General features: G+C 43.1%; 1 protein-coding gene across 2 annotated transcripts in view; it reads right to left on the bottom strand.

Annotated features, from left to right (window-relative positions):
- The window catches only part of GPC6 (glypican 6), a 1,218,346-nt gene extending 1,191,981 nt beyond the window's left edge, over positions 1-26,365 (bottom strand). For both annotated transcript variants that reach the window (XM_056109790.1, XM_056109789.1), the window contains exon 1: positions 25,946-26,365. In XM_056109790.1, coding sequence (XP_055965765.1) covers positions 25,946-26,105 — 160 coding nt within the window. In that variant the 5' untranslated portion in view covers positions 26,106-26,365. The remainder of the gene's footprint in view (positions 1-25,945) is intronic.
- Positions 26,366-26,825: the final 460 nt, after the last annotated feature.

Below are 26,825 nucleotides of genomic sequence, written 5' to 3' on the forward strand. Positions count from 1 at the left end.
TGTTTAAAGAAGAGATTAAACACATAAACCCATAGAAACATGATCATATTGTTATATACAAGGAACATTAAAAAAAAAACTAAATCTAGTTGTCCAGAAATCTATTGCTTCAAACATGATGGCAGTTCTTTCTAAAGGTCAGAATTTCACTTTACAAGCTCTGTCTTTCCAACCACACATCTAATTATCTTTGCCACAGAAGTCCCTTCCAGAGAAACATCAATGAGTTTAAAACACGTCAGCATTTAAGCATGTAATTAGCTATGGCCATATGTTTGGTGTCTCAAATGAAGCAAGCCAGATTTAAGAACTCAGACAGCAGACCTCTAAGAAATTTCATAATCTGATCTTATCATCCTTTATGAAGTTCTTATAGGACCATGTGTTGGTAAATGAATACTGAGCTCACTCAGAGACTCCTATGCTCAATCCCTAAGTACAGAGATCAGACATTTATTTTCCATCAACCTCGCGTATTTAATTGACCTGTTTTTTATCGACCACTTTCTGCTACAATGCCACATAATCTTAAAGAGAAGAGTTATCTCAAGGGAATTCCAAAGACACCATTCATGCATTTACAACTCCTAGCAATTCAATTATTTAAAGGGGGGATGCCTAGATCTCCCTTGACCCCAGAGTATAGGGAGGAAGAGGAATTAAATAGAGTGAAGGGGAAAGGAAGAAGAGATAGAAAAGAAGAAACAGGGACAGGGGTCAAGGAGATTCAGTACATAGGTGGTGTTAAGAAGTGAGAGAGATAAATATGCAAATCACAGAGTCAGCAACACAGAAATCACGAGACCCAAACTTTAATAACCAAATTTACCAGGTGCCTGTGAAGATGGCAGTCTCTAACTGGAACTGGGGGCTGGGGTAGGAAAGGGAGCCTGGGAACACTCGTGGAAGGAAGTTGATATGGTGGTGGGTTTGGTGATGAAACACTCTATGTCCAAATCCCAACTAAGAATAACTTTGCAAGTTACAGTCCTTTAATAAAATAAAATTTGGGGAAAAAAATTAAAACAACCCCTCTCATGAAATAGCTACCAAGGTCCCAGTAATAAAATAATAAAGTAGCATCAAGTAGAATGCAAAGCAGCTATAAAGGAGCACTGCATCTCGATGTACTATTATGTGACAGGTACCCTGGGGACTGGACAACACGGCAGCACTAGGTGCTCATGTCTGCTCAGTGGTGAGCGCAAACACAGTCCAATAGCGATAAATATGACCACGTGGGCCAGGATATTCAAAACCCTGCAGTTTCCCTAGCAATTCCACTTGCAGGATTTCTTATAAACATACGCTTAGGTGAAAAGATGTACATGTAAAGAAATGGGGTATATTATAATTTGCAATAGCAACAATTGAACCAGTGCATGGTGAAAGGCACAGAATCTGGTTCAGTAATTCTGTACAATGGAATAAAATGCAACCTCCAGGCAAGCCTTTGTGCAGTAAAATGAAAACAAGATTCAAGAAAAGTTGATAATACAAAAAAAAGTCTGCATGAAAGTCTATATATTATTATTTGAGAAAATAGATATATTACTTCTGAGTATTTGATACACTGATAAAATAAAGATCATTGCATGATAGATCTATATAGACAGTGATACATAAAACATCAGTGAAAGACTCACAAAATGCTGACGATATTTGAAGATTTTGTATCTTTTAAATGTATTCATTGAACCAGTCCATGCAGGTATTGAAATTGAAAAATTTTCTGAAGGGCTTGTCATGATATGTCAATAGTTCAAGTTTTAAAGGACTTTAGGACCTCAGTTTCTTTTCATAATTTATATTGAACACAGCATGAAAGTCTTTAACATCGCAACCAATTTTTTTACCAGCTGCCCCACTCCCCGCCTCATTCTTTTAAAAACCTTTCTCCTTTTCCATGCAAAGGTAAAGCTTAACACTGAAAGAAAAAAATAGCTTAACTAAGATACAAAATGTCCTTGTCACTACAATGTCCTCTGTAGTCTGGACCAGAGAAGGCTAACAGTTCCACTAAATTTGAGGAAAGTTCCAGAAGTCAAGAAAAAAATTTGCAAGGACTTCTAATAGACTATAGCATACCCAATTTTACAGTGTCAGGTTCCCATTAATGGTTCCCATTAAAAATTATATCAAATAATCATAAGCACATAAGGAGGCACAGTTTGTATTTACAATTGTATATACAGAGAAGATTAACATAAATGCTTCCAGAAGTATCAAAGTTACTTAATCATCATTGATCTTCTCTTGCCTTTCCATATTTTTCTATCATCAGTATTTTTCACTAAATCCAGGTTGACAGGGCTAAAGTGAACCTAGTCAGTTAAATCCACCAGTTAAGAAGCTTATCTGGTTGTCCAACCCTGGGCAAAGTACATGTTAAACAAATGAAAACTGCATAAACCCAGCCTGGAGGAGCTTAAATCTTCAAATTCTAACAACATGTGGACAAATTTGGAGTGGTGGATTTCCACTCAATTTCCATAGAAATCAGGAATTGCTTCATTTTCTTCCTTGAAAAGAAGCTGCACATTTATTTAGAGTGGCATTTATACTGTGGATTTTTTTTCTATGGCAGACTTTGCTTTAAAGCAACAGGTTGTTTTTGTTTTGTTTTTGTTTTTGTTTTTCAGGTTGTTTTTAGTGTCTGGGTGACAACCAAAACTGTTCAAGGCTTTGTCCTAGCTCTATGGTCAGGGATCAGTCTTAGCTGACTTAGGGGAACATACAGAGAGCTGGAAATAGAACCCAAGCTAGCTGCGTGCCCTACCCACTGTGCTAACACACTGGCCCCTAGAGCAATACTTAAACTACATCTCAAAACAGCTATTTACGCCAATACTACTCTAGGAGAACTTTCCAATACAAAATCATGAAGGCACTGTCACTCCATAATAGATGCTATTATAACTCTGAGAAATTGCAAAGAAATCAAATTCTTTGAAAATGGAAAACCTAACTGGCAATTTTCTGAATGTGGAATATTTGACTGGAAAATCTCAATGTTTGCTCCCTTTGAGAATCTTTCTGCAATCAACCTTGCTTTTTTCTCCTTCTGCTGTCTTGAGTCTGACTCCTAAAAGTCTTCTCCCTCACTGCCCACACCTCACCACAGGATTGACCCCACATCAGAATCAAGCATGTGCAATGACCATGGAGCTTCAGAAGGGAAAGGGAAGCTGTGGCAATACATCTTGATTCTGGGCTTTGGCGATATAGAAGCCATCACTGTCCTTGTGGAAAAAAAGTATTTGCTCAGAGTGAAGAAGTAACCTCTGCACATGAAAGGGGAAGGGAATAGGTCTGTGATTTTGAACTTGAAACAGAGTGAGGGTCTTCTTCCACCCACCATGATAAGAGGCTTCAAATTCAGTCCATACTATACTATAAAACAAAACAAAAAAAAAAAAACAGAAAGAAATATGGCCAAATTCTCATTTTTATCATGAATATCCACTTGCTTGAACTGCTCTTTTTCCTAACACACACTTGACACCCCCTTCCAAGCACACACACACACACACACACACACACACACACACACACACGTCCTAAGCATAATCCTAATTGCCTCATGGCAGCATCACAAGAAACAGTGCCAATGATTCAAAAGCTAGAGTTTAGCAGTGTAACTCACTTTAAGAAAAAACTGCCTTTGACTTTTTCCAAAATGAATCCTCTCCTTTCCAGGTGTGTGTGTGTGTGTGTGTGTGTGTGTGTGTGTGTGTGTCAAGCTCCTGAAGGGAAAATCAGGTAAACACAACTTATTGGTTCATGCTAGATCTTGTGATCTGAACCTGAATACAAAGGAGTCTGGGAACACTAACATCTGACATTTTCAGTTCCTGTAATAGTACCTGAACTCTGCCTCCCATTAGACTCAAAAAGAGGAGAATTTGTAGAAACTACAAAGGTGTTTCAATACTCGAAAGGGCTGTCAACCCTAGAGGGGCTTCAGAAACAGCTAGAATAATGATCATGTAAGGGTAGCTCATTTTATACATAATGAATGTCATCACTTGCTCTGAAGGGAATATTCTAGTGACGTCTCAGGGCTAGAATCATGTTTATTACTTCCTATCCTTTCTAACAATGAAAAGTGAAGTGACTCATAGTACCTGGAATAAATTATGTTAAAAAGAACACAGTTCAATAACGTGAGAAAATTGTTTTTGCATTTTTTTTGTTCACAAAAGAAGAGCATAGGACATGTGCAGGTTCTAATTTTAAGTCATGTGCTGCGGGATTTTCCTGGTTCATCTGAGTCCTTATATGGGTTAAAATATATTTTTCAACTATTGATTTTCTTAACCAGAAAATATTAGTGGTAATGAAATGAATTAAAAAAATACAAGGATTACATGTGATCCTATAAAGAAGTTGAAAACATCAATGGGACACAGAGAGCTTAAGCAATCTTATAGAGTATGATATAATTTATCCTTCATTTGAAAGATCATATTTAACAAGGCCACCTCGATTTCCATGTTTACCTCAACTCCATTTTATTTATTTCATTTTATTTCATTTTCTTAAAGAGCAACTATGATCTAGAAATACCAGTGAACTGACATAGGAGAAGATATAGAAGTCTATATTATGCTTTGAAATTCTGTAAAGACCATTCCACTCACAATCACCATCATATCTTTATTAATATTGACAGCTTCAAGAAAAGAAGATACAAATGAAATGTAAGGATGGTGCGCTCTCCCTAAAAATTTGAGTGGAGATAATAAAAGTTTCAGCAGAGCAGCTCTAAATAGAAATTTTATATTTACTATAAAAATAAATAGAAAATTTCTATTTTATATTTCTTATCTAGTAGAGAAATAATTCAGCATCTGTTTTAATGTGAATACCCTGAGTGCAAACTGACTGATGGCTCTAATTTCACCTGTGCTCAATAAAGACCTGAAGAAATGAACAGTGACAGTATAAGCTCTGGAGGTTGGCACAGGCTCAAGAGCATAGAGAATGATTTTCTAGCAGCACATACATGAGACAGTCAACATCTATATGAAGGTTGTTTTTGAGAAAGCAAGTGAATATCCAGGTCATCGTCACTGTTTGGCATATTGAATATATGTGTCCTAACTGCCTTATGTATGTCAGATACTAAGGACCTTGTTTCCTAATTACAGACTAATGGACAACTAATCAAATACTTCAAATATTTACACCTGTACTATAGCTAGAAAATGATCAGTGTTCTGAACTATACAAATAAAATAGCATGAGAATGAAAAGGGATGTTTTATTCTAAGTGCTTTTTTTTGCTTTGCACAGGGGTTACTCCTGGCTCATGCACCCAGGAATTATTCCTGGTGGTGCTCAGGGGACCATACGGGATGCTGGGAATCAAACCCAGGTCAGCCACATGCAAGGCAAATGCCCTACCCAGTGTACTATTGCTCTAGCCCTTCTAAGTGCATTTCTACCTAAAAAACAAAACAAACAAAGATGAAACTATGTCCAGAAGAAACTCTGCCCACCTTCAAATCATAACATCCTTCTTGTGTCTTCCATTATCCAAACCAGAGATGCTTCAAGATCAGAAAACTAAATATTTTTTAAGTCACTGTCTGAACAAGTATTTTTACAATCACATCTAAACAAGGTTTAGAGTTAGCTTTTGCAAAGGCTTTGTTACCACTATGAATTTCTATTACCGTGAATAGCTAATAACAATTACACAATACACACACACACACACACGCACACACGCACTCCGCAGCTTCAGGGCTTGAGGAATATATCACATGTATACATGCTGCATTTCCCAGTTAGGAAACTGGTCTACTATCTGACCAAAGATGTCCCCCAAACATGGTATGTTTAACATATCTGACAGCAAGTTCTTTCACTGGGAAATCAGGTATACACCTAGGAGAAGAAGTAACAGTGGTCTCAGTGCTACCAAGCTTGTATTAGGAAAAGTTCAGTGTATCCTAAGGATCAGTATGTATAGCACATAAAGAACATGCAGAAGTTCAGAACCGGAAATTCACAGGGGAGAGAAGAACTTCCAACACTGCCTTGAGAAATAACTATTCATAACTACAAATAACTTTCAAAGACCACAAAACCTGGGGGAACAGAGAGCTTTTGCCTCCCAGGTCCTGCTGGCACAGTTTTATGACATCATGAGTTTCATGCTGACAAAATAGGTATGTGCTAACATACCTGACTCTGGGTTCAGGCCCCCACTGTCCACCAGAGGTGGAGCATGAGCTACTCTCAGTGCCTGTCAGAGGAGCCAAGGGTCCACCCTAGCTGCTCACCAGCCCCACACAGAAAGCTCCCTTGTGCCTTACTGTTAAATACCTTCATTTGAAAATTAGATTTTGATTTTTTTCTTCGAAACAGCAAAATCTCTGTTGAGCTACCAAAACATATTTTACAACTTAGATGAGTGTGCACTGCCTTCCTGCCTTTTTTTTTTTTTTTGCAGCTGTTACTTACAAGAAGAGAGCGTTTTGCATTACAAATGAGAATGGAGGCTTTTATTTAAAGGAGGAATTTTTTTCTGTCAGTTGTCATCTGGGCATCCTCTCTCTCTCTCTCTCTCTCTCTCTCTATATATATATATATATATATATATATCCTGAACTTGCCTGAAACATCTTCATATGCAGACTGTTCAACAGCACAGGAGTTTAAATGTTCGCAGTTTCCAATGTGATAGAAAACACACACACAAAAAATGACTCAAAAAATAAACCAAGCCAGATGAGGGAGGGCACAAGAAAGGCAGCTGAGTTTCCACCTTTTTTCCAATGGGAATTATTGTACCATCTCTGTATTAAAAAGGAACTGAAAGAGACTGAAAACACAGCATGAATTGTTCTCATCCAACAATGACAAAAAAATAGCCACACCATTACTGCTACACTTATTGAGCAAATTATGTATATGGCCATTAATATATATATATCATATCTCCTTTAATAACATGGCAATAAAGTATAAAGTAAAGTAAAGGCCCTCCCGTTGATCATCGATTTGCTCAAGCGGGCCCAGTAATGTCTCCATTGGAGACTTTGTTGTTACTGTGTCTGGCATATCGAATACTCTCGGTAGCTTGCCGGGCTCTCCGAGAGGGGCGGAGGAATTGAACTCGGGTCGGCCATGTTGGCTGCGAGCAAGGCAAACGCCCTACCCGCTGTGCTATCGCTCCAGCCCACTGTCTGTAGCCCCTTTGCATAAGTGGGTTAGAAGTCTGATACTTATTTTGTAATTTTGCAATAAAGTAAGAGGATCATTTTAAAGGGCATAACACAAAACATACACTAGGAGCTGAAGAGATAGTCTAGTGGGTAATGAGCGTGCTGTGTGTGTGACCAAGCTGGATTCAATACCCAACACCATCTATGGTCCCTTGAGTCCCACCAGAAGTAATCCCTGAGCACAGAGCCAGGAATAAGCCCTGAGCACAGATGGATGGGTCCAAAAGTTATATATTTTTAATCATACAGTAATCTCTCCAACAGAAAGCTTGTATCGTCCTAAACCTTTTCTAGTCTTTGATGAAAATGAGGAAACTAACATCACTTGGGATTAAATATCATGGCAGGGCCTGCCTGCTTGCTTCCACAAACATGCATGGGTGCATCTTTGCCAAATGAGGGCTGCTTCATTCTGTAGGAAGCTCAGAAGACATAATCTATTTAACAGACAACTATGAGGCTATATAAAGAATAAAGTAGTTTAGGGGAGAACACAAAGGCATCTCATGGGTCCAGAGAAGAGATGTGGCTCATGTGGTAGGACGCATGACTTGGAGGTCGGAGGCCCTACATTTGCTCCCCAGGATCTGGTCCCATCACCCCCAACAAAGGCATGTCATCACATCATCACAACTGCCCTCACTTCCAGGAGTGAGGTCACCTTTCCTGCCTTCCAATCTTGCCCCAGTTTCATCTCTGTTCTCGGCAAATTTCTTCCTACTCTGCATATCTCAGAAGCAGGCTGAGCACTGTTCTCCAACCAGGGAATGAAAGCTCAATGTTGACTGAGACGAATTTAAAGACAAACCTAAGAGTGCAAAGTAGGTAACAGCTTCAAATGGAATTCGCAAAGTTCCAAGTGATTCCAATGATGAATTTTTCCAGTGGCGTATGTGCAGTACAATACCTTCCTCATCATCAGTCTGTCATGCCAAAGGTCATCCAATTTGACTGCTTTCTGCCCAGACCTGCCTTTTAAAGCTTTAAAACTTTCCTCTCTATCAGTTTCCCTTCTAAGAAGTGTCACTGCAACTTAAAGTACTCTCTACATTTAACTTCTCTAATCTTTTCAAGTATCTAACAATTGGTGTTGTCTGTGTTGGCTAAAATATGCCATGCTTTACAAAAACATTTTGACAGACATATACCTATGTAGAGTAGGTGCTATGTTGGGAGAACAATTACGCTTTAAAATAAAATGGAAAGCAACAAAATACATGTTCCACACAATAAACTCTGGTAGTCTGTATTTTAACAAATTGATTTCCACTGGGTTCAGTGGAAATAAGTGATATAATGTATCTGCTGCAATCTTTCAGGAAAAATATAAAAGTGCATTTCTATTATACCATTTAACTTTGATTTTACTCTTTTAAAAAGACTAGTTTTCTATTCAATGAGTAGTCAAACAGGTACCTAGTATACATAAGTATTGTTCCTTATGGAGTACAGAATGTAGTGCAGTACCTTGGCCCTTACAAAGGGGATTTGGGGAAATGAAAATTAAGTGGCTCATTTTAAATAACACAAGGCAACAATAAGAGTCATAAGAGAGGCAGAATTTTATTAATGCTCAAATGAACAGACAAACAGTCTTCAGCTTAGCTAGGAAGATGAAAACAGGGGTGAACTGACCTAGGACACATTCATGAAGGGAAATTTGAGCTAAGCTGGATTTTTATTTGGTGGGGGAAAAAAAAGTAGGGAGGACAGACCAAGCATTGTCGTGGGTGTTTGCAGATGAAATGAGATACAGAAAGAAAGAGGGTGAGTAGTGAAAAGGGCTTTATCAAACAGAAATTTTCTGAACAAGGGTGCAAGGAAGTGAGTTTGAAAGGCAGCTTGAGATCTTGAATGTCAAAGCAAGATGGCTAAAGCTTACTCTCAAGCCACTGGGAAACAAAGTGTGCCAGTGAGAAGCCAATGGTTATTTCTCAATGAGCTTTCCAGAGATCATTAGTCTCTGCGTCACCATCACTGAGGCACTGAACCCACCCCAGAACTACAAAATCAGAAACTTCCAGAATGGGAGCTCAGAGCCTAAAAGTCAAAGAACCTTTTTTTTGTGATTATACTGCACTCACGACTTTGAGACCCACTGGACGTAAGCAAGTTGAAATAAACAAAGCAATGTGCCAGGTATAGCAGACAACAGAAATCAGTGTCAAGCCTGGGAAGAAATAGATTTCAGGGCCACTTCAAGCAGAATGCCAAAAAGGAACAGAAAGTAAATGTTTTTTTTAAGAGATTTGCTATCTGACATTTAGCAGTACTTTCAGATCACCTTTTAAACTTCTATTGAAGCGTCTCTCTTAGAAGCTTATCATAAAAGGAAATTAAAAATGACTAAGTCTGAGAGTGAAGATTGCACTTACTGGTTTTCTAAGAGAGACAGCTTATTCGACTGAATAAGAAACAGGAAGACTGCTCATCGTGATACTTTGTGAAGAAGAAATAACATTTATACTGTGAGACCTTTTCTCTGCCTGGCTGTCCATGTGCATTAAGTCATTTTATTTAACCAAAACAAAAAAAAATCTAAGCCAAGTATTGTTATTGCCCTTTTATAGGGATGAAGAAAACTGGGATGGTCCAAGGTAAGACAACTTAGCAATATGCAAACCACTAAGTTCAAAACCAGTAAATGAACTTATGTAGTTTGTATGATACCATCCACAGTTCTTAAGACTCCCAAAAACCCACAAAACTGGAATTCTCACTTCAGCTGATTCTTCATAACATTTTACATCCCTTATGTAACTGGACAGTTGGCAAAGATTTAACTGATTCTCTTTAAAAAAAAAAATCTTTCCACCTCAAAGAGCATTAAGTGGCTGTCACCTGAGCACTTTCGCAAAACAAAACAAAACAAAACAAAAAACCTCCAGCTAGAAAAGAAGAAGGAGTAAAATTCTTCATGCCCATGGGTGAATGGGAAGACGTGTGTCAGAAGAAGGAAAGAATGGTCACCGAAGTCTGCCGGTTTCTTCTCTCTGGGCTTTGACCGTTGTATAAGAAAGCCATATAGTAGGGTATTCCTGTAACCACTCCTGTGTATCTCTAGAGAGATGACTGGTGAGTTACTGAGCATCCAGATGCATAAATTTGGAGACACCAGTAGGGCTAGACCCATATCTGTGGGGAAAGGGTTGCAGACCAGGTTCGGCCATCTCTACCATAAGCCCAGAGAAAGACTGAAAATAGCTGAACTGCCCATTGAAATGCTAACACATAACACAGAGGAATCAAAGCTCCAGGACAGGAAACAGACAGTGACTCAAGTGACTTGAAGAGAACACAAAGGTCAGTGGGAGCGTGGCTATGCCAAGAACAGAGAGGTTCAGAGCCACCAGGTATACATAGAGACTTCAACCTGAGGGTCGAAGAGAGAGTCCAGCAGGGATGATACTTGCCTTGCATGCAGTGAGCCTGGGTTCAATTCCTGGCACCAGATCAGGTCCCCTTAAGAAAACCAGGAGTGATCTCTGGGCAGATCCAGGAGCAAGCCTGAAGCAACGTCAGGTGTGACCCAAAATAGAAATCATTAAATAAGACCAGCCTCTGGGGATGAGAAAGGTGTAAGGAAACTCAGTCACCTTCCCTTTTACGGGTGGGAGGGGGGTCAGTTTCAGTACCTGTTCACGCCCTCCTCATCTAAGATTTATGATAGATTTCTTATCTATCATTTGTAGCCTGATGCAAGGGTACGGCCTACAGCCCTTTGTTCTGCAGTGGGCACTCCCATTTTAGAGCTTCGCAGAACTGAGTTCATGGATGGCAATCACAAGAATGCGAGTTGGGGGTTGGACAAATAGTACAGCTGGTAGGGGTTTTGCCTTGCGTGTGGTCAACCTGGGTTCGAGTCCAAGCATTCCATATGGTCCCTCGAGCACCACCAGGAGTAATTCCTGAGCACATGAGTCAGGACTAACCCCTGTGCAATGCCGGGTGTGATGCAAAAAGAAAAAAAAAAGAATGTGAGTTGGCTCCCTATGGCATATTCGATATGCCAAAAACAGTAACAAGTCTCACAATGGAGACATTACTGGTGCCCAATCAAGCAAATCAATGAACAAAGGGAGGGCAGTGCTAGAGTGCTGCAGTGTTAGTTGGGAATGCCATTAGCTCAGATCAGATGTGGAAAACTGAAGGCACAGAGAAGTTCAAAGAAGGGGGCAGGGTCTGCATCAGCCTCTGAGGAACCTACCCCTCAAACTCAAGCAGCTCTAGCTCCTTCAACCTTCTCTGGAAACACTAACCTGGTCCCCTTTGACTTGAAAGGCCCCTCTCTTTCCCATAGCCCCAAAGCAGATGGGTGATGTCAAAGAAGAGAGGGAGGAGTAAGGAGAGGAAGAGGCCCAGCTCTCACAGCAGAAATGCATCACATCGGGTGAGTATTTTAAAACTTAGCAGGGAAAATGTGGCAGTTCACATCTTCCAGAAGCTGAGCAAGCAGTCAAGAGTTCCTGGAGTGAGAACATAGGCCCACCTGCTGGGCTGTTTGGTTTTACTTCTCTCCTGACCTCTCTAACGCTGAAATGGGAAGATCTGCTTGAACCAGACCTGACATCCAAATCCTACTAATACATTTACACAGGAAAAAATCCCAGTTGGACAAGTACTCTTCAGTTCCGTTTAATATCGGGTCCCCTCCACCAGTCACAAAAAAAAAAAATAGCCAAAGACTGAAATACCAACCTCAGACCAAACCCGAGTTCCAGCCTTTCTGATTCCCTCACAGGAAGCAAGTCTCTGCCTATTTTAGGAACCATTTCACACCCTGACCCAGAGAAGGACAAAATAAACAAGCCAGAGTAGAGCCTGGAGTAAGCTGGATAGAATCCTGAAAGCTAAATGTTGTTCCCAGAAATAGTCTGTCATTTGGAGGCCCCCAGTGAACTGACTCTCAGAGGCAGCAGAGGAAGTTTCTCTTTTACCCCTCATGAACAAAGAGGGTCTCTTCCCAAGGTGTTGCAGTCTCTGTTCCCACTGGGTGATAATGAGACCCTCAGACCCTCATTGGGGGCTCCAGAAGGGGCAGAGATTGATGGCAGCGAGGCTCCTAAGTGTTATCTGAGAAGGGGTGCAGTGTGTAGAATCGAACCCATCACAGCAGAGGCCCTAGGAAATGCTGTCGGTACAATGTCTGTAAAAAATGATTCATTCAGGGAAGGGAGCAAAAGAACAGTGCGTTCAATGTTCAGTATCCTTTACATCTGCTGCTCAGCTGGAAACGCTGTTAAAAGGCCATTAGAACCTTAAGGTAACAGACCCCGAATGCTATGAAAGCCGGGCCAGCAATTTGCTGTTTGTGTTCGGAGTATCAGCCCCAGCCACTTCCTTTTCAAGGGCTGAAAACAGCTTCTGTCATGAGCCGTGAAAATCAATTCCACAGTAACCAGGCTAAAATGTGGCTTCAGGTGGTATACCTAACAGGCACTGCACAGCAGAGCCTCCTTCTGGGCACCCATGGAACCTTCCAGAAATCTTCAGCGTTGCTTGGGAAGGAATGAATAGCACCAGGCTTCCAGAAGCCTGCAGAGGTATCTCTTCAGACATGGCTTCTCTCTGAAGCTTAATTAGGTTAAAATTAGTATCCTTGCCCTGACCAGGGATAGCTTTAGGAGACTCTGAATGGGAAAATTCTTGGCTATTTGTATTCCATCTTCCTATTCCTGCTGATTATAGTAATTGTGACACAGGCTCATTTTTCCCAAATAATACTCTTTCACAACCTTTCACAACACAGCACATTTTGAGAGATTTAAAAAAAACACACAAGGTCATATTTTCAAAATAAATATCTCAGAAGAATATGGTTTTGTCAAGAGTTGTATTTTGTAAACCTATGATTAGGAAAGTCAAAATTCATTTTCAGAATCAGTATTAGAGTTTTCATTAGAAGAAACTGTTGTTCAATTTATAAACCGCAACCTTGGTTACCACATAGAATTAAGACTCGTTATAACCTATATGTCTATATTTAGCCAGTCCTTCATAAAACTGAAAACCTTTGTATAATTTACTAAGCATGCTCTGGGTAGGAATTGCCACTTTTAATTCACAGACATTGGCTTATGTTTATTCATATCACTTCTTACATTATTAGCTTATTTATCTTTATATCAATAACAAACTGAGAAATTGAACTCAAAGCTAATGTGTGACATTCATAAACACAACAAATGAAAATGTAAAATAGCATGCCTTTACTTTGAATATCTGATGCACCGCTCTTACATTAGCTGAAATTTAAATCTGAGTAGTCCATCTATATTTTCTTGACTAAAACAAAAAACAAAGTAGATATGATTTCAGTTAAGTTTGTATTAAACTAAACACTTCATAACAATCTCTGATTTTAAGAAATTTCAATGTTTGATTTTTTTTTTCATAAAAAAGAGGAAAAGGTAGTGGAAAAGAGATTAGCATAACAGTTTGGCTGTTGATGACATAAGATTTGCCATTGGCAACCTATTTTCTATTCTGCTGAAATTGATCTTTCTTGAGAGCCATGTGGTAATATAAGTGGAATGAATATACTCTTTATTGCAGTCACATAAAAGAATTGGCCTAAGCTTTTAACGAAGTCTTTGACCTCCTCAGGTCTCAATACCCCCAAGTCTCTAAGAGAGTATAATGAATAAGATACCACATAATCAAATGAACAGTAAAAGCACAATAAAAGTCTTTCACACATTAGCACTTGATAAAGTAAAAACAACAGTAAACCCTACCCTGTAAGCTCAAGGCATATACACAGTTCTAGAAGAATCTATAATAGATCTAGTAGGAATACTCAGGAACCCACTATTTCCAAAGAATTAATCCTCTAGTACTATGTTACTTTGCTATTATTCATACTTTAAAGCAATTTTTTATCTTCCATATAGAGCACCACTGAAACTTTTGCCATAGAAAGGGAAATGTTTTGTCATAGAAAAAGGACAGATATCGGTGATTTTAAATTTTACTTTTAAGGTTTAAAAACTAATTGCTTAGGATTTGGGGCAGAGGGGAATCAGAATGAGTAAAACAGCTAGAAGATAAAAATCTTTTCTCAGGAGAGGGGAGCCTGGCACTTATAAAATAATAATTTTCAAAGCTCTCTCAATGTCAAAAGCATGGTTGACTTCAAACTATTCTGATGCATTAATAAAATAATAGCCAAAAGTGATTCTTTTTTATTTTTTTTCTATTTTGAAGTAAGACCTCAAAGTGTTTCTTAGCTAAGAAAAGAGTTGCCTCAACTTCACTACAACTCTAAGAGAAATTCGACGGAGGAGCCTGGGTTCTGGCTAATCTGAGTTATTCCGGGGGCACCAAGAGAAGCAGCCAATTTCTGAGAACTCCACAGACTATAATACGGGGCAAACAGAAGAGCCCATAAAACCTAGCAAACACACATGTGCATGCCCAGAATGTATTACACAACACCCCTAATTAAATGCGTGGAAAATGAAGAGTGACCAGCTCTAAACTGCAGTCTCCTTGCATGAGAGTAGAGGTCAGGAAATAAAGGCAGGAACTGCAGCTGGGAAACTGGGATAGGAAAAAGAACTGACTGGTGGGGGTGGGGCTAGCATGGCTCTGGAACCCACCCAAGCGTGAGCACTAGGTATCTAAAGACAAAGACTGCCATGAATGCCAAGAACAGGAATTGCAAAGCGGACAGAAACTTCAAGTAGGGCTACTCAGTTGCATTCTGTAGCGATGTGAAGATTTTTTAAGCGAGATTTGCTCCTGTGGCACGGACTTGCTCTTAGCAGCTGGCAGGCTCTGGGCACAGAGAGCTGTGGATTAAACTCACCCAGCCACTCTCTTTCTCTGAGTCCCTCAAGTGGCCGGTCTCAACATTTGAAAGAAGGCTGAAGAAATCATGGGTACAATCTGGACCAGTACCACTTTCTTGGGAGGGGAGAGGGAAAAGGGGGATTCTTAATTGAAGGTCAAGGTGAAGCACAATGAAAATTATCGGCTTGCCACAAACCTGCATTTAAAACAAGACTGAGGGGCTGGAGTGGTAGCACAGTGGGTAGGGCATTTGCCATGCACATGGCCGACCCGGGTTCAATTCCCAGCATTCCATATGGTCCCCCGAGCACTGCCAGGAGTAATTCCTGAGTGCATGAGCCAGGAATAACCCCTGTGCAACACCGGGTCTGACCCAAAAAGCAAAAAATAAAATAAAATAAAACAAGATTGAAGGACGGAGTGAGAGTTGAATGATCACCAGTACCTTGCACATACCAGGTATTGAGTTTAATTCCCAGCACCTCTGGCCCCCAGACTAACAGTCAATGAACCAGTCAACCTGATTGGCCGCTTATCTCAAGTGACCTTATGGGCTCCTGGAGTCCTGCTCAGGACTGCCCCCCAAATAAATGAGAACACAACATTGGATACACATCGAGCGCCATCTCTGGAGCCACCAAGGATGCAGCCTGGCTGAAAAGCAGCAGCATCACCTGGGGACTTGTCAGAAATGCAAATTATAAGTACATGAAAATGGCTGAATTGGAAACTCCAGGGCCGAAGCTCTGTCTTGGGCATTCCACAAGTCCTTCAGTGATGCTCTGCATGCCACAGTTCAGGAAGTTTGGTAATACATCACTGGTTCTCTCCCGTGGCTGCACAGAAGGACAACTTGGAGAAATTCAAAAAGAAAAGTAAGAAGATAGGGGAAGGGAGGGAAGAAAGGAGGGATAAAGAGAGGGAAGGAGGGAGGATGCCCTTCCCAGACCAACAAAATCAGAGTATTTCTGGCAATGGAGCTCAGATATAGGTGTCTCTGTGTGCTTGGTTAGCTTGTTGCTAGTTTTCTTTGATTATCTCCCATGATTCCAGTATATTACTGATTCCTTGCAGTCAACTGTTAAATGTGAGGAGCCAACTGTTAAAATTATTTATTATCAGTCATTGTCAGAATATTTATACCCGGGAAACTGGCAAAAGCTATGAATATGATCTCCCCCCACCTCTTTGCCAGCTATTAAACTTTAATTGGTTCACTAGTAGCCAGCATTAAGAACCACTGTCCTAAAACAAGAATGTCAAACAGCTGATTAATTCAGTGGTACCTCTCGGTCTCTCCGTTACCCCTTAATTCTTGGAATTCTTATTAAGATGATGGTTAGCCAAGCCACATACTTGAGGAAGGTGAACAGCAACCCCCATGGAAGGGTGCAATGACAAAGAGACTCTGTCCATGGTCATGTCTCCTGTATCCTTTCTTTTCCAGACATGCCAAGAGATGCAGTTCTAGAATGAGCGAGAAAGTACATACATTGGGGGTACTTAGAGGGTAATGGTATTCCTCATGAAAAAACGCACATGAGAAGAATGTCCCCCTTTTGCATGTCTCTTGCATATGATACCCAGGCTTCTCTTGCATATGATACCCAGGCTTTGCCTCTTGTGTCCATCCTAGCACTGATGTGATAGAATGTGATAAAATCGCAGAGCAGAGCCATGGAGAGAACACAGAGCCCTGGCAACATGGTCACCTTTGTACTTCGAGAACATCTCTGGGCTGTGGAATAAAGATTAACCAGAAAGTGCAAAGCAGCTTGAGACAGGATTTTCTGTCATTCATTACCAACAGTATCTTCTATAATAAGAGATAATTTCAGACCAGCATTGAGCATCTTGTCTCTGGAAACTCTTTTTATTGGAATTTCGAAGTAACAGAGTGAACATTTTTATTTTTTCACTGGGCCTCTTTCATCTCTGATGACCTCATTCACCTCTTCTCTCCTTTCATCCTTATCAATACCATCTAAAATACTGGTTGGCTGTCCTCTTTCCCTCCCCCCTCAGCCTTTAATGATCTCCTCTGCGCCACCCTGGTGATAGTGCTTGACCAATGTAAAACAATCATTTTATTATATCCATTCACTGCCTCAATTGATGACTCCCTGCCTGTCATGTAAAAACTGCATTTACAAGCCCCTCATATATCCACTCTCATGCTAATTGCTCAGTATTAAACCTCACAGGTACTTTTATTTGTTTGCTTTGTTTTATTTTCCTGTTTTGGGGCCAAGCCCAAGTATGCTCAAAGGTCACTCTTAACTCAGAGCTCAGGAATTATTACTGATGGCACTTGGGGACCATATGGGATGTCAGGGATCAAACTCGAGTGAGTTGCATACAAGGCAAATACCTTTCCTGCTATTCTTTCTCTCCAGCCCCTTACACGTTCTTTAAGAGATTCTTTTCTGTTTCATTATCCATGGGCACCACCATCTTCCATTTCAACCTACCTTGAACGCTTTCTATCATGGCCTACGGTTAAAGTTCCTATTCTTCAGTGTTCCTCTGATGGTCAATTGCTTGGTCAACTTGATCATATAAGAGATGTCCATGGAACTGGTAAAAAATGTTGGGGCATGTGTACGAGTTTGATTCTGAAACAGACTAGCCTTTTATTAAGTTGACTGAGTGATCAGTAATGGTGAGCAGATTCGAGTCTACTGGTGACTCAAAGACCCAAGAAAGGGAAAGCAGATGAAGTTGCTCTCTCTTCCTGAGACCGAGTATTACCTATCCTGGGCCCATCCATTAAAATTTCTAGTTCTGTCTCACATTCCAGGACTTCAAGTAAAAGCAGCACCTCTCACTTCAGTTTCCTGAGTCCCTGGCTTAAAATGAGCAGACCACTGGATTTCTCAGCCCCCATAACTCTGGGAGTCAAGTCCTACAATAAATCATATATATCTATCTAGTATCCTACTGAGACTTTCTCTGCAGATTCCTAATAATATCCCAATGAAAGTTGATTCCTCTTAGTACTGGAGAGATAATATTATAGGTAGAGAACTTGCCTTGCATGAGGACACCCTGAGTACAATCCCCAGCATACCATATGATCTCTCGAACTGCCATGTCGATGAGATAATTCTGCATTTTGAGACTTCGTAATTCACGCCACTCAATCACTTTCCCTCCCCCAGAGAACTCCCTCACACTTACAAACATGTCCTTATTCACTGTCACTCACAGTAGATGTGCCATAAATTAGTTTTTATTAGTTAGTAGCCTTTGGTAGCATCAATTCCCTCCCCCCTAGATATTTTTCACTCCCATTTTTATTCCATTTCCGCAGCTCGACCTGAGTGCAAGCTAATGTGGTCTCCTCTTCTTACCTGTGCAGTTTCTCTCCATTCCATTCTCTGCAAAACCTCCTAGGTTGACATCTCCAAACATTCTGAGCTACCAAACACTCCAAGCTAAAGGTCCAAGCCACTGTGATGACATTCTGGATTTTCATGACTGCCCCAGGCAAGAGACACCCCCAGGAGGTGGCAGTAGGACACCAGGGGCTTCATTTGGGTGGCAGGCTTCCAGGCTGGGGTGTCTCTCACAGCAGCAACCTTCCAAGGACAGAAGAGGAGCCATGCTTGCAGGAAGAGGAGGCAGAGATGGGAGCCAGCCTGGACCAATGACAGGGTGGGACTAGGGGAATCAAGGATCTACATCACATGGTTCAGCCACAGAATGTAGAAGGGTGAGCTGGAGTCAAGTCCTACAATAAACTTATTGTAGGATTCTCTCTCTCTCTTTTTTCTTTTTTTTTTTTTTTTTTTTTGCTTTTTGGGTTACACCCAGCGATGCACAGGGGTTATTCCTGGATCTGCACTCAGGAATTACTCCTGGTGGTGCTCAAGGGACCATATGGGATGCTGGGCATAGAACCTGGGTCAGCCACATGCAAGACACTCTACCCACTGTGCTATTGCTCCAGCCCCTCTTTTTTTTCCCCATGGAAACCAGGTTTGTCTCACAAAAGGGAGGCCGACATTGGAGGACATTTTGCAGGATACACAGAGTGGTCTTCCTCTCCATGAGGAGAAAAATTTAGTCTTATCTACACTGGGGATGTGTGAAAACCTGAGGTGAGTATAGAGGGGGCGCCCTGTCCACAGCAGGAAGGGGAACTGAAGGTCAACGTTGGGGTGTCATTCCAGTCCTTCCCCAATGCCCAGGCTTCTCATCTGCAGCCTGTCACCCCTCACCTGATCTTCACTATCCCTTTGGTGTCTCCCCACCATCTCAGCAATGTCAGCGCATCCCACCCCACACCCCACAAGTCTCCTTCTCGTGACCTTGTGCCCCGCCTCCCAATTCCTTGTTCTTCCTCAAGGAAGTTTTTGCATGACCCCTGTCATGGAATCAAATGCTCCACTAAATGCTTGCAGGACGCTAGGGGTCCTGGGTACTGGACACTTCTTTCAGGTGTAATGAATCCACTGTGGAGGGAGCCCTTCATTTCCCACTACTTGCTGCCGTCAACACCCTTTCTGGACTCTAGCTCCTGGTCCTTTGATTTCTAAAAATATTAACAGCATGCATTAAAAAACAAACCTTAAAGGAAAAGGAGAATGGGTGAAAAAATAGTCAATAACCTGAATAATGTGCACATATGGAATCACATTTTTATTTTTCTTATTCTTTTCCTTTTTTTTACCCAATGGGTGAGTTTGTTTAAGTGTATTTTTCACTCAGGGTTATTAAAAACTCTTGCTTCCCTCTAGGATTATTTGAATTTTCAAGCCTTTACCCAAGAGTAGTGCTGGTAAACTTCTTATTTACAAATAGGCCATGCCAGGAGTCAGTCACACTTTTCACATAGTCTCCTGTAAGTCACAGAAAGCAGAATAAGCCTGCAGAGAGCCGTGCACAGATCTTGAGTTGAATTCCAGGCCTGCTAAAGAATTTAGCAGAGCAGAATTGTGTCAGTAAAGGAATCTAAGCACCAAGCGTAAAAGAATATCAAGGATTCTGCTGGTACTGGTAGGACGGCTCTGCGTGACCTTGCCAGCCTTAATAGGAGTCTTTTTCAGAGAAGTGAATTAAGGGAGGAAGAACAGTTATATCATGTTTTTTGTGTGTGTGAGTCTGAATGTAAGTGATGAATAAGCAGCTAAACTATTTTATTATACATTACAATTCTTATCTGAGACTCTAGTTCAGTGAATGTGTATGGTAGGTGACTTTGGCTTAAAAGACCCTATTTATTTCATATTTTATAAGTATTCATGAAACTCATCTATAATATAACAAAATGCTGTAGCTATTTTGCAGAGGAGATCAGGGGAAGGGTTTGGCCACAACTGGAGGTGCTCAGGGGCTCTGCACGACTCTGTGCTCAGGAGTGACCCCTAGTGGTGCTTGGGAGGACTATGTGTGGTACCAGTGATTTGAACTAGTGATTTGCCTTAAGCAAGCGGTGCATTTTACCTCCAGCACTATATCACTCATGCCCAGTGCTGTATGTTCTTCATCACTTTTAAGCATGGTCTATATTTTACCTCACAGTTATGAGGTGGTGCAGAACGAAGACGTTTTATGTTAAAAACAAAATAATAACAGTCAATTGAAATGAGAGCTCTTAGTGTTAAAATAATAAAATCAGCAAAGATAACTCTATTTGCAAGGATCACTCTCAAGTGAATTCTAAGATCAGGACTTTAACAGGTGGCTCTCCTCGTAACCCAGATTTGAGATGGCTTGGATACCTGAAATTATGATGACTCATTTAAAACTCCAGTGACCTGACAAATTAAAAAAAAAAAAAGCCTGGGGTCAGAGCAATAGTACAGTGGGTAAGTTGCTTGCCTTGAACACAACCAAATCAAGTTTGATCCCCAGTATCCCATATGGTCCCAACCCCCACCTGGCTCCTACCAGCCCAGCCAGGAATGATCCCTGAGCACAGAGCCAGGAGTGAGTTCTGAACACTGCTGAGTGTGACCCCATCCCCACAAAAGAAAAATTCTGAAGTTGTGTCTCATTTATTCCGCATACTGCTCTTAGAAGGGATTTTTAAAACACCTTCTAACAAAACACAGGGCAAAGAAGTCAGAAATTTATGATGCAGACAGATAAATAGAACCATGAGGAAATTAAATAGTGTCCCACAGGAGGATAGTAAAAGAGTGAGAATTTCCACATTCTGCTCTTCCATTTCTGCAAATGGGATTGCTTCTTGCAAATGGAATAAAATATGTGTACTGATAACACGTCGATGGAGCAAATTGGTTTGCTAGGGCAGCAAAGAGAGCAGTGGTCTTTACCTGGAAACCCCACAGGGAAGGGCAAGGCTCTTGGAGCCAGGCCAGAGAAAAGCATGCTCTGCTTATTTTGACATTTGAAACCAATAAAAAAGGACTGGGAAAAAGTCGCAAGCATATCAGTATGTAGAAACGAATAATCCGTTTTTTTTTAATTTTCTTTTTTGACCTAGATAGATATTTACATTTGGGGGAGAAACTGGTAGCAAAGATAAAACAGGTTCAATGCTTTCTAAGCGTGCAATCTGTAGCCTAACACTCAGAATATTTGAGACAGAATAGGGACAAAGGAAACGTTGAGAATGAAGTTCTATTTTTTTCACATATCAATGAAGATAAATTTCCTACTTCTTTCTATCCCCAAGATGACTTCTTATACTAAGCACAGTGGTGCGAACCCAAGCTTGCAGTAGGCCTGGTTTATTGGGGGAAAATGGTCTTCAGTTTCCCTTGTTTTCTATATAATCACATATGGGTGGTATAAAGATACAGGAATATGCATAAACATACAGACAGCTTAGTAGGTGTAGAGTGGCCTGTTGCTGAGAATGTAAAACCTAATACAAAGGGATTTTGAAAATGGGTAGGTGTGCAAGTAAATAAAAAATGCACTTAGCACCACAGTAAGGAAATAAATACAGTGAATGACAATACCAAAAAAAGAAAACACATTTTGAAGAAGGAAAGAACTGATTTTTCAGGCACTCATTCATTCAACAAATGTCACGTGGCGCTGGGCATGGTGAAGTTCTGAGTTCTAACTCCATCACCTTAGAGCTGAGTCAACCTAGAGCAAGTTAATTCTCCACTGCTCCGTGCTTTCATCCACAAAATAGAACGACAGCCTCTAGGAAATTATTAGGTGGAGTCAAATAAGGCAATGTTGAGCAGTTTTAAAATAGGCCGCTGGGGCCAAGAAATAATACAGTATGTTAGAAGAGAGCTGGCCTTGCATATAGCCAAATCAGGTCTGATCCCGGCATTGCAGCCAGACCTGAGCACCACCAGGAGAAATCCCTGAGCACAGAACCAGGAGTACATCCTGAGCACTGCCAGGCCTGGCCCAAAACCAAAAATAAAAAATAAAGAGGTCACATGTTCAACTAGGTGCTGTGCACATCCTAATTTCTAAATAAGGTACTATGATATTAAGTTATTCTATATAATTCATGCAGGGGTGGGGGAAAGAATACATTTAGGCCACTAAATCACCATTCATCACTTACACAGCTAATGACTCCAAGGCAGAGAGCAGAAAATAGTGGCACAGTAAGCCTAAAACAAAATCCCCCCGACTTTTCTTCAAGCAGGTGTTCTTTGCAATCCGGGAGTCCCTGAAGAAGTTCAGGGTCTTCCAATTGAGATAGGTTGGCAGTGATATTATCGATGCTCTAGAAAAGACTGGACGGCATCCCACTGACCTGAGATCAACCAGCATCAGCCCTAAGAGAACCTGATGACCTGAGACTTGCTTGCTCACTAACTTCCCAGGGGACAGCACAAGAGGAAATCAGTGCAGGAGGAGGCATTTGGCTACAGATTTGGAAACATTTCACCACCACAAGCCTGACTGAGTGACTATCAGAATAGATTGCTGAGAAGGGACCTGCTTCCCAGGTCTTTCAAACAAGGATAGATCGTGTCTCCCGGCATTCAATGGTTTAAGACTAAGAGTTGAGTGAAGATTAATGATCCAAACTGCCCGGCACTCTCAGAGCATAACTTTATATATTACCCATCACAAGCCCTCAGATGTTGAGTCTGGAGAACTCCCTGGTAACCCAGAAAAGGGCAACGCTATTTTATAATCGTGAGTTCTATACCAAACTTTCTCAGGATGAAACAGAATGTTCTGATCACATCTCAGTTATTTGACCATGCAAGCTACCTGCAAACATCTCTCAATTAGAAAGAGTACCCATGAATCTGAAATCTGAAGAGTGATTTCTTTGAATTCATATTTCCTGAACAACAAAGGGCGCACTCTGTTTATCAAGCAAACCATTCAAAGACCAAATAAGGCCATGGATGATGAAAAGGAGTTTAAAGTAAGGATAACCACCAGATACTAGATAATCAAATGTAAATACTATCATGAGCTAGGGAGGGCAGAGTGCATCAGTTTAATATCAGGATATATTTCCTAAGTGATTATTTCAATAGGAGTAGGTAATAGTCAAGTTTACTTAGAAATAATGCATATCTTTAATTTGCAATTATATTCCAATCTATTTATTTTCTTATCCAATGTGCCTCTGACCCCACTGTGACCTGTATCTTGCTGATTTCCACTGGCATCAATGGATATCAGGGATAAGGCAAAATCAACCATCCCAACTAAGTTTCCTAGTTAGAACTAGAGTTTCAAACAAAGTGCACTTTTTTTTGGGGGGGGTTACAGCTAATTAGCAAGCACTATTATTGTTGGGGGGGTGGCATATAGTTTAAAACATACAGAAGATTCATTTTTAACCACAAGGAATCTTCAACAGGAAAGTAAATGATGACTCCAGAAATTATTTTTCCCGAAATTCTCCACTTTTGATTTGTGTCATTCTAAGGATGAACTTAGAGTCTTCTGAAAGTCCTTTTACCCACTAAAGAACTCCTGAAGCTGGTTAAAGATACTTAACTATTTTCATCCTGGAGACATCTGAAATCATGCTGGGAATTAATTATCTGTGTGTTTAAAAACTACTGTTAGAAATAAAGAGCAGATTGCGGGGAGAAGACTGGAGTTCCTAAAAGAAATGATCCATAACACAAAACTCTTTAAAAGTTGAATTTCCTGAGATCTGGGGAGGGGAAGGGGGGAGCGAAGCTGATTCTTATCAATTAATTAAAAAGAATGAAATAACCAACCATTGAGAAAGGCGTGTTAAGAAAGTTAAGGAGCCGCGGGTGCAACCACTATCCATTGATGAACAAATTAAGGAGTTCAGGGCTGGTAGGGTAGTAGGGGGGAGTGACAGAGAGAGAAAGAGAGAGAGAGGGAAAAAAAAGTCGTCTTATAATTCACTGCAGGTTCCGCCTTCGACTTGCTGGAGGCCGGCAGCGTCTGGATCTGAATTGAAAAGGGCTCCCAGTAGCCAGTATAAAGCTCTGAGCTGTTAGCCTGATGGAGGAGCTAAGACTCTCCCCCCCCACCCCCAAAAGCCCGAATTTATACAAGCGTGTTGATATCCGCGTAGGCGAGAGCCCCCCTTGCCGAGTTGGGAAACCGACCCTAAGAAAAAGAAAAGAAAAAAAGAAAGAAAAAAACCGCGATTGCAAAGAGGCCACGAAAAAGTGGGAGGTCTCCACGGAGCCGCAAAAAGGGCTGATCCTCCTTTCACCGGTTCTTGGGCAAAACGCAAGAGCGGCTGGAGGAAATGCCGCGTTTCCACGGCGCGCTGTGGGGGTCGCCGAGGACTTGGGCTGCCGGGCTTTGGGGCAGGGGCGGTGGGGGGCGGGGGCTGCTCCCGCGCGGCACCTCCCCGGTCTCTCTCGGCTTCCCCGGGTGCAGCCAGAGGGATTCACTCGCCCCCCGACACGTTTCATTCACCGCGTCCCGCCGCAGCTCGGCCGGGGTTGGAGCGAAGAGCCGGAAAACGCGCACCCAGGCGCGGGCGCAAGTTGTTGCAGCCCAAGTGCAACTCACACGGCCGGGCCCGGCGGGAACGCGGGTGGGCGCGCGCGGCCGGCCTGCGGGGCGCGGAGAAGGAGGGTAGGACGTGTGTGTGTGTGCGGGGGGACACCGGGGATCGGAAGATGCCCTCGGCCACTGCACCACTGAGCTCTTCGCAGAAGTTAGCTCCAGCTCCCCAGTTACCCGGCGGGCGAGGCCGCGCTCCAGACAGGGCGCCGCGCCGGGCGTCTGCGGCGTCCCCCACCCCACCTCCCCGCCACTCTCCACAGCCCCGTCCTCGCTCGGACCCCAAGAGAACAACCGCCAGGCGGGGGGGGGGGGGGGGAAGCGAAGCCCGCCCTGAGTCTGAAACAAGGCGATCTGCAAACACAACTCCCCTTCCTCCCACCCAAATAAATAAAACCCGGCCGGAACTGCTGAGCTCGGGGAGACTGAGGCGCGGGGATAGCGGATGGGGAATCGGGGAGCAGAGGGTGCTCCTGAGCATCCCGGGGGCCCCCGCGCTCCGCCTCCCCGCGGCACCCGAGGGTGGCGAGCGAAGCCACCACCGAGCCCCGCGCGTGTCCCCCGCCGCCCCCGCCGGCGCTGGGGCGGGAGTGGCGAAGGCGCCGCTCCGACGGGGGCGCCGGGCAAACTGCGGCCGCAGTTCCTCCAAGTTTGCCGGAGAGAGAGGCGCGGGCAGGGGCGCCCCGCTCGGCGATCGCGGGGCTCCCCGGCTTCCCGAGGCCCCGGGGAGGGGAGAGGAGGGGAGGGCAGGGCAGGGCAGGGCAGCGGAGCGGCCGGGGCGGGAGGGCAGCCGGGGCGCTCCCGCGTGTGCAACACAATGAACCGGCGGGCACTCAACTCCTGCCCCGCGGGAACAGACGCCCGAGCATCCTCTAGCGCTCCGAGCCCACCACTCCCGGTCCCAAAGTGAACACCTCCAACTCGGCCGCCCCGGGGGGGGGGGTGGACGTAGGGGGACCCCGAGATGGGGGGGTCCGCGGCCGCGCTCCCGCGCTTACCTGCGATCTCTTGGTACGGAATGTCCACCAGGCTGAATCCCTTGGCACCGTACGCCTGGCGGACCTCGCCGCAGCTCCTCGCCTTCAGGTCCGCCCGGGCCGGCAGGGCCAGCAGCAGCCCGGAGAGGGGAAGAATCACAGCCCCGATCCAAGAAGGCATGGTGCCACATGCAAATCCAGCTGCGGGAGCCCCCGGGCCCGTGCGCTCTTCACCTGGCCCCTCGCTCCAGCCGAAAGCCCGCCAGAGCCCCGCGGCGCGCCGCTCGCCGCTGCCCAGCGTCACCCCCTTCCGCCGGCCGAGGGGACGAGCCGCGCAGCCCTCTGGACCGCGCTCAGCAAACTTTTATAAGCCAGATGGAGGATGGCAAGCCAAGCGGGGCTGGCTCCGCCAAAGCAGCCGCCTCGCGCCTCCGAGCCACCCAAACCGAGAGCGGTGCAATAAAATCGAGCGAGAAAGGGGCAAAAGCAAAACAAACAAACAAACAAAAATGTTTAAAAATCAAAAACCACCATGGGAGGGTTATGATGATGATGGTGATGATGATGATGATGATGATGATGATGTTGATGATGATGATGATGATGATGATGATTTTTTTTTGCAGAGCTGCGATCCGAGCTCCGAGCCGCTGAATTCCCGGAGCGCTGAGCCCGGCGCTCGCCCCGAGTGCGGGGAAGGTGGGAAGGCGCCGGCTCGGCCCGCAGGGGAAGGCACGCGCGGGCGCGCGGGTGTGTCGGTGGGAGCGCGGGGTGATGGGGGGGCGGGGTGCGTGGAGGTATGTGTGGAGGATCTACGGGATCCGAGGGAAACCTCCGCTTCACACAGACTGGGGGAGCCTGTGAGAGTCCTCCAGAAATAGGAAGAGAGAAATCCTGGAGA

This window comes from Sorex fumeus, unplaced genomic scaffold (assembly GCF_029834395.1).
Source record: "Sorex fumeus unplaced genomic scaffold, SorFum_2.1 ptg000008l, whole genome shotgun sequence".
Taxonomy (NCBI): Eukaryota; Metazoa; Chordata; class Mammalia; order Eulipotyphla; family Soricidae; genus Sorex; species Sorex fumeus.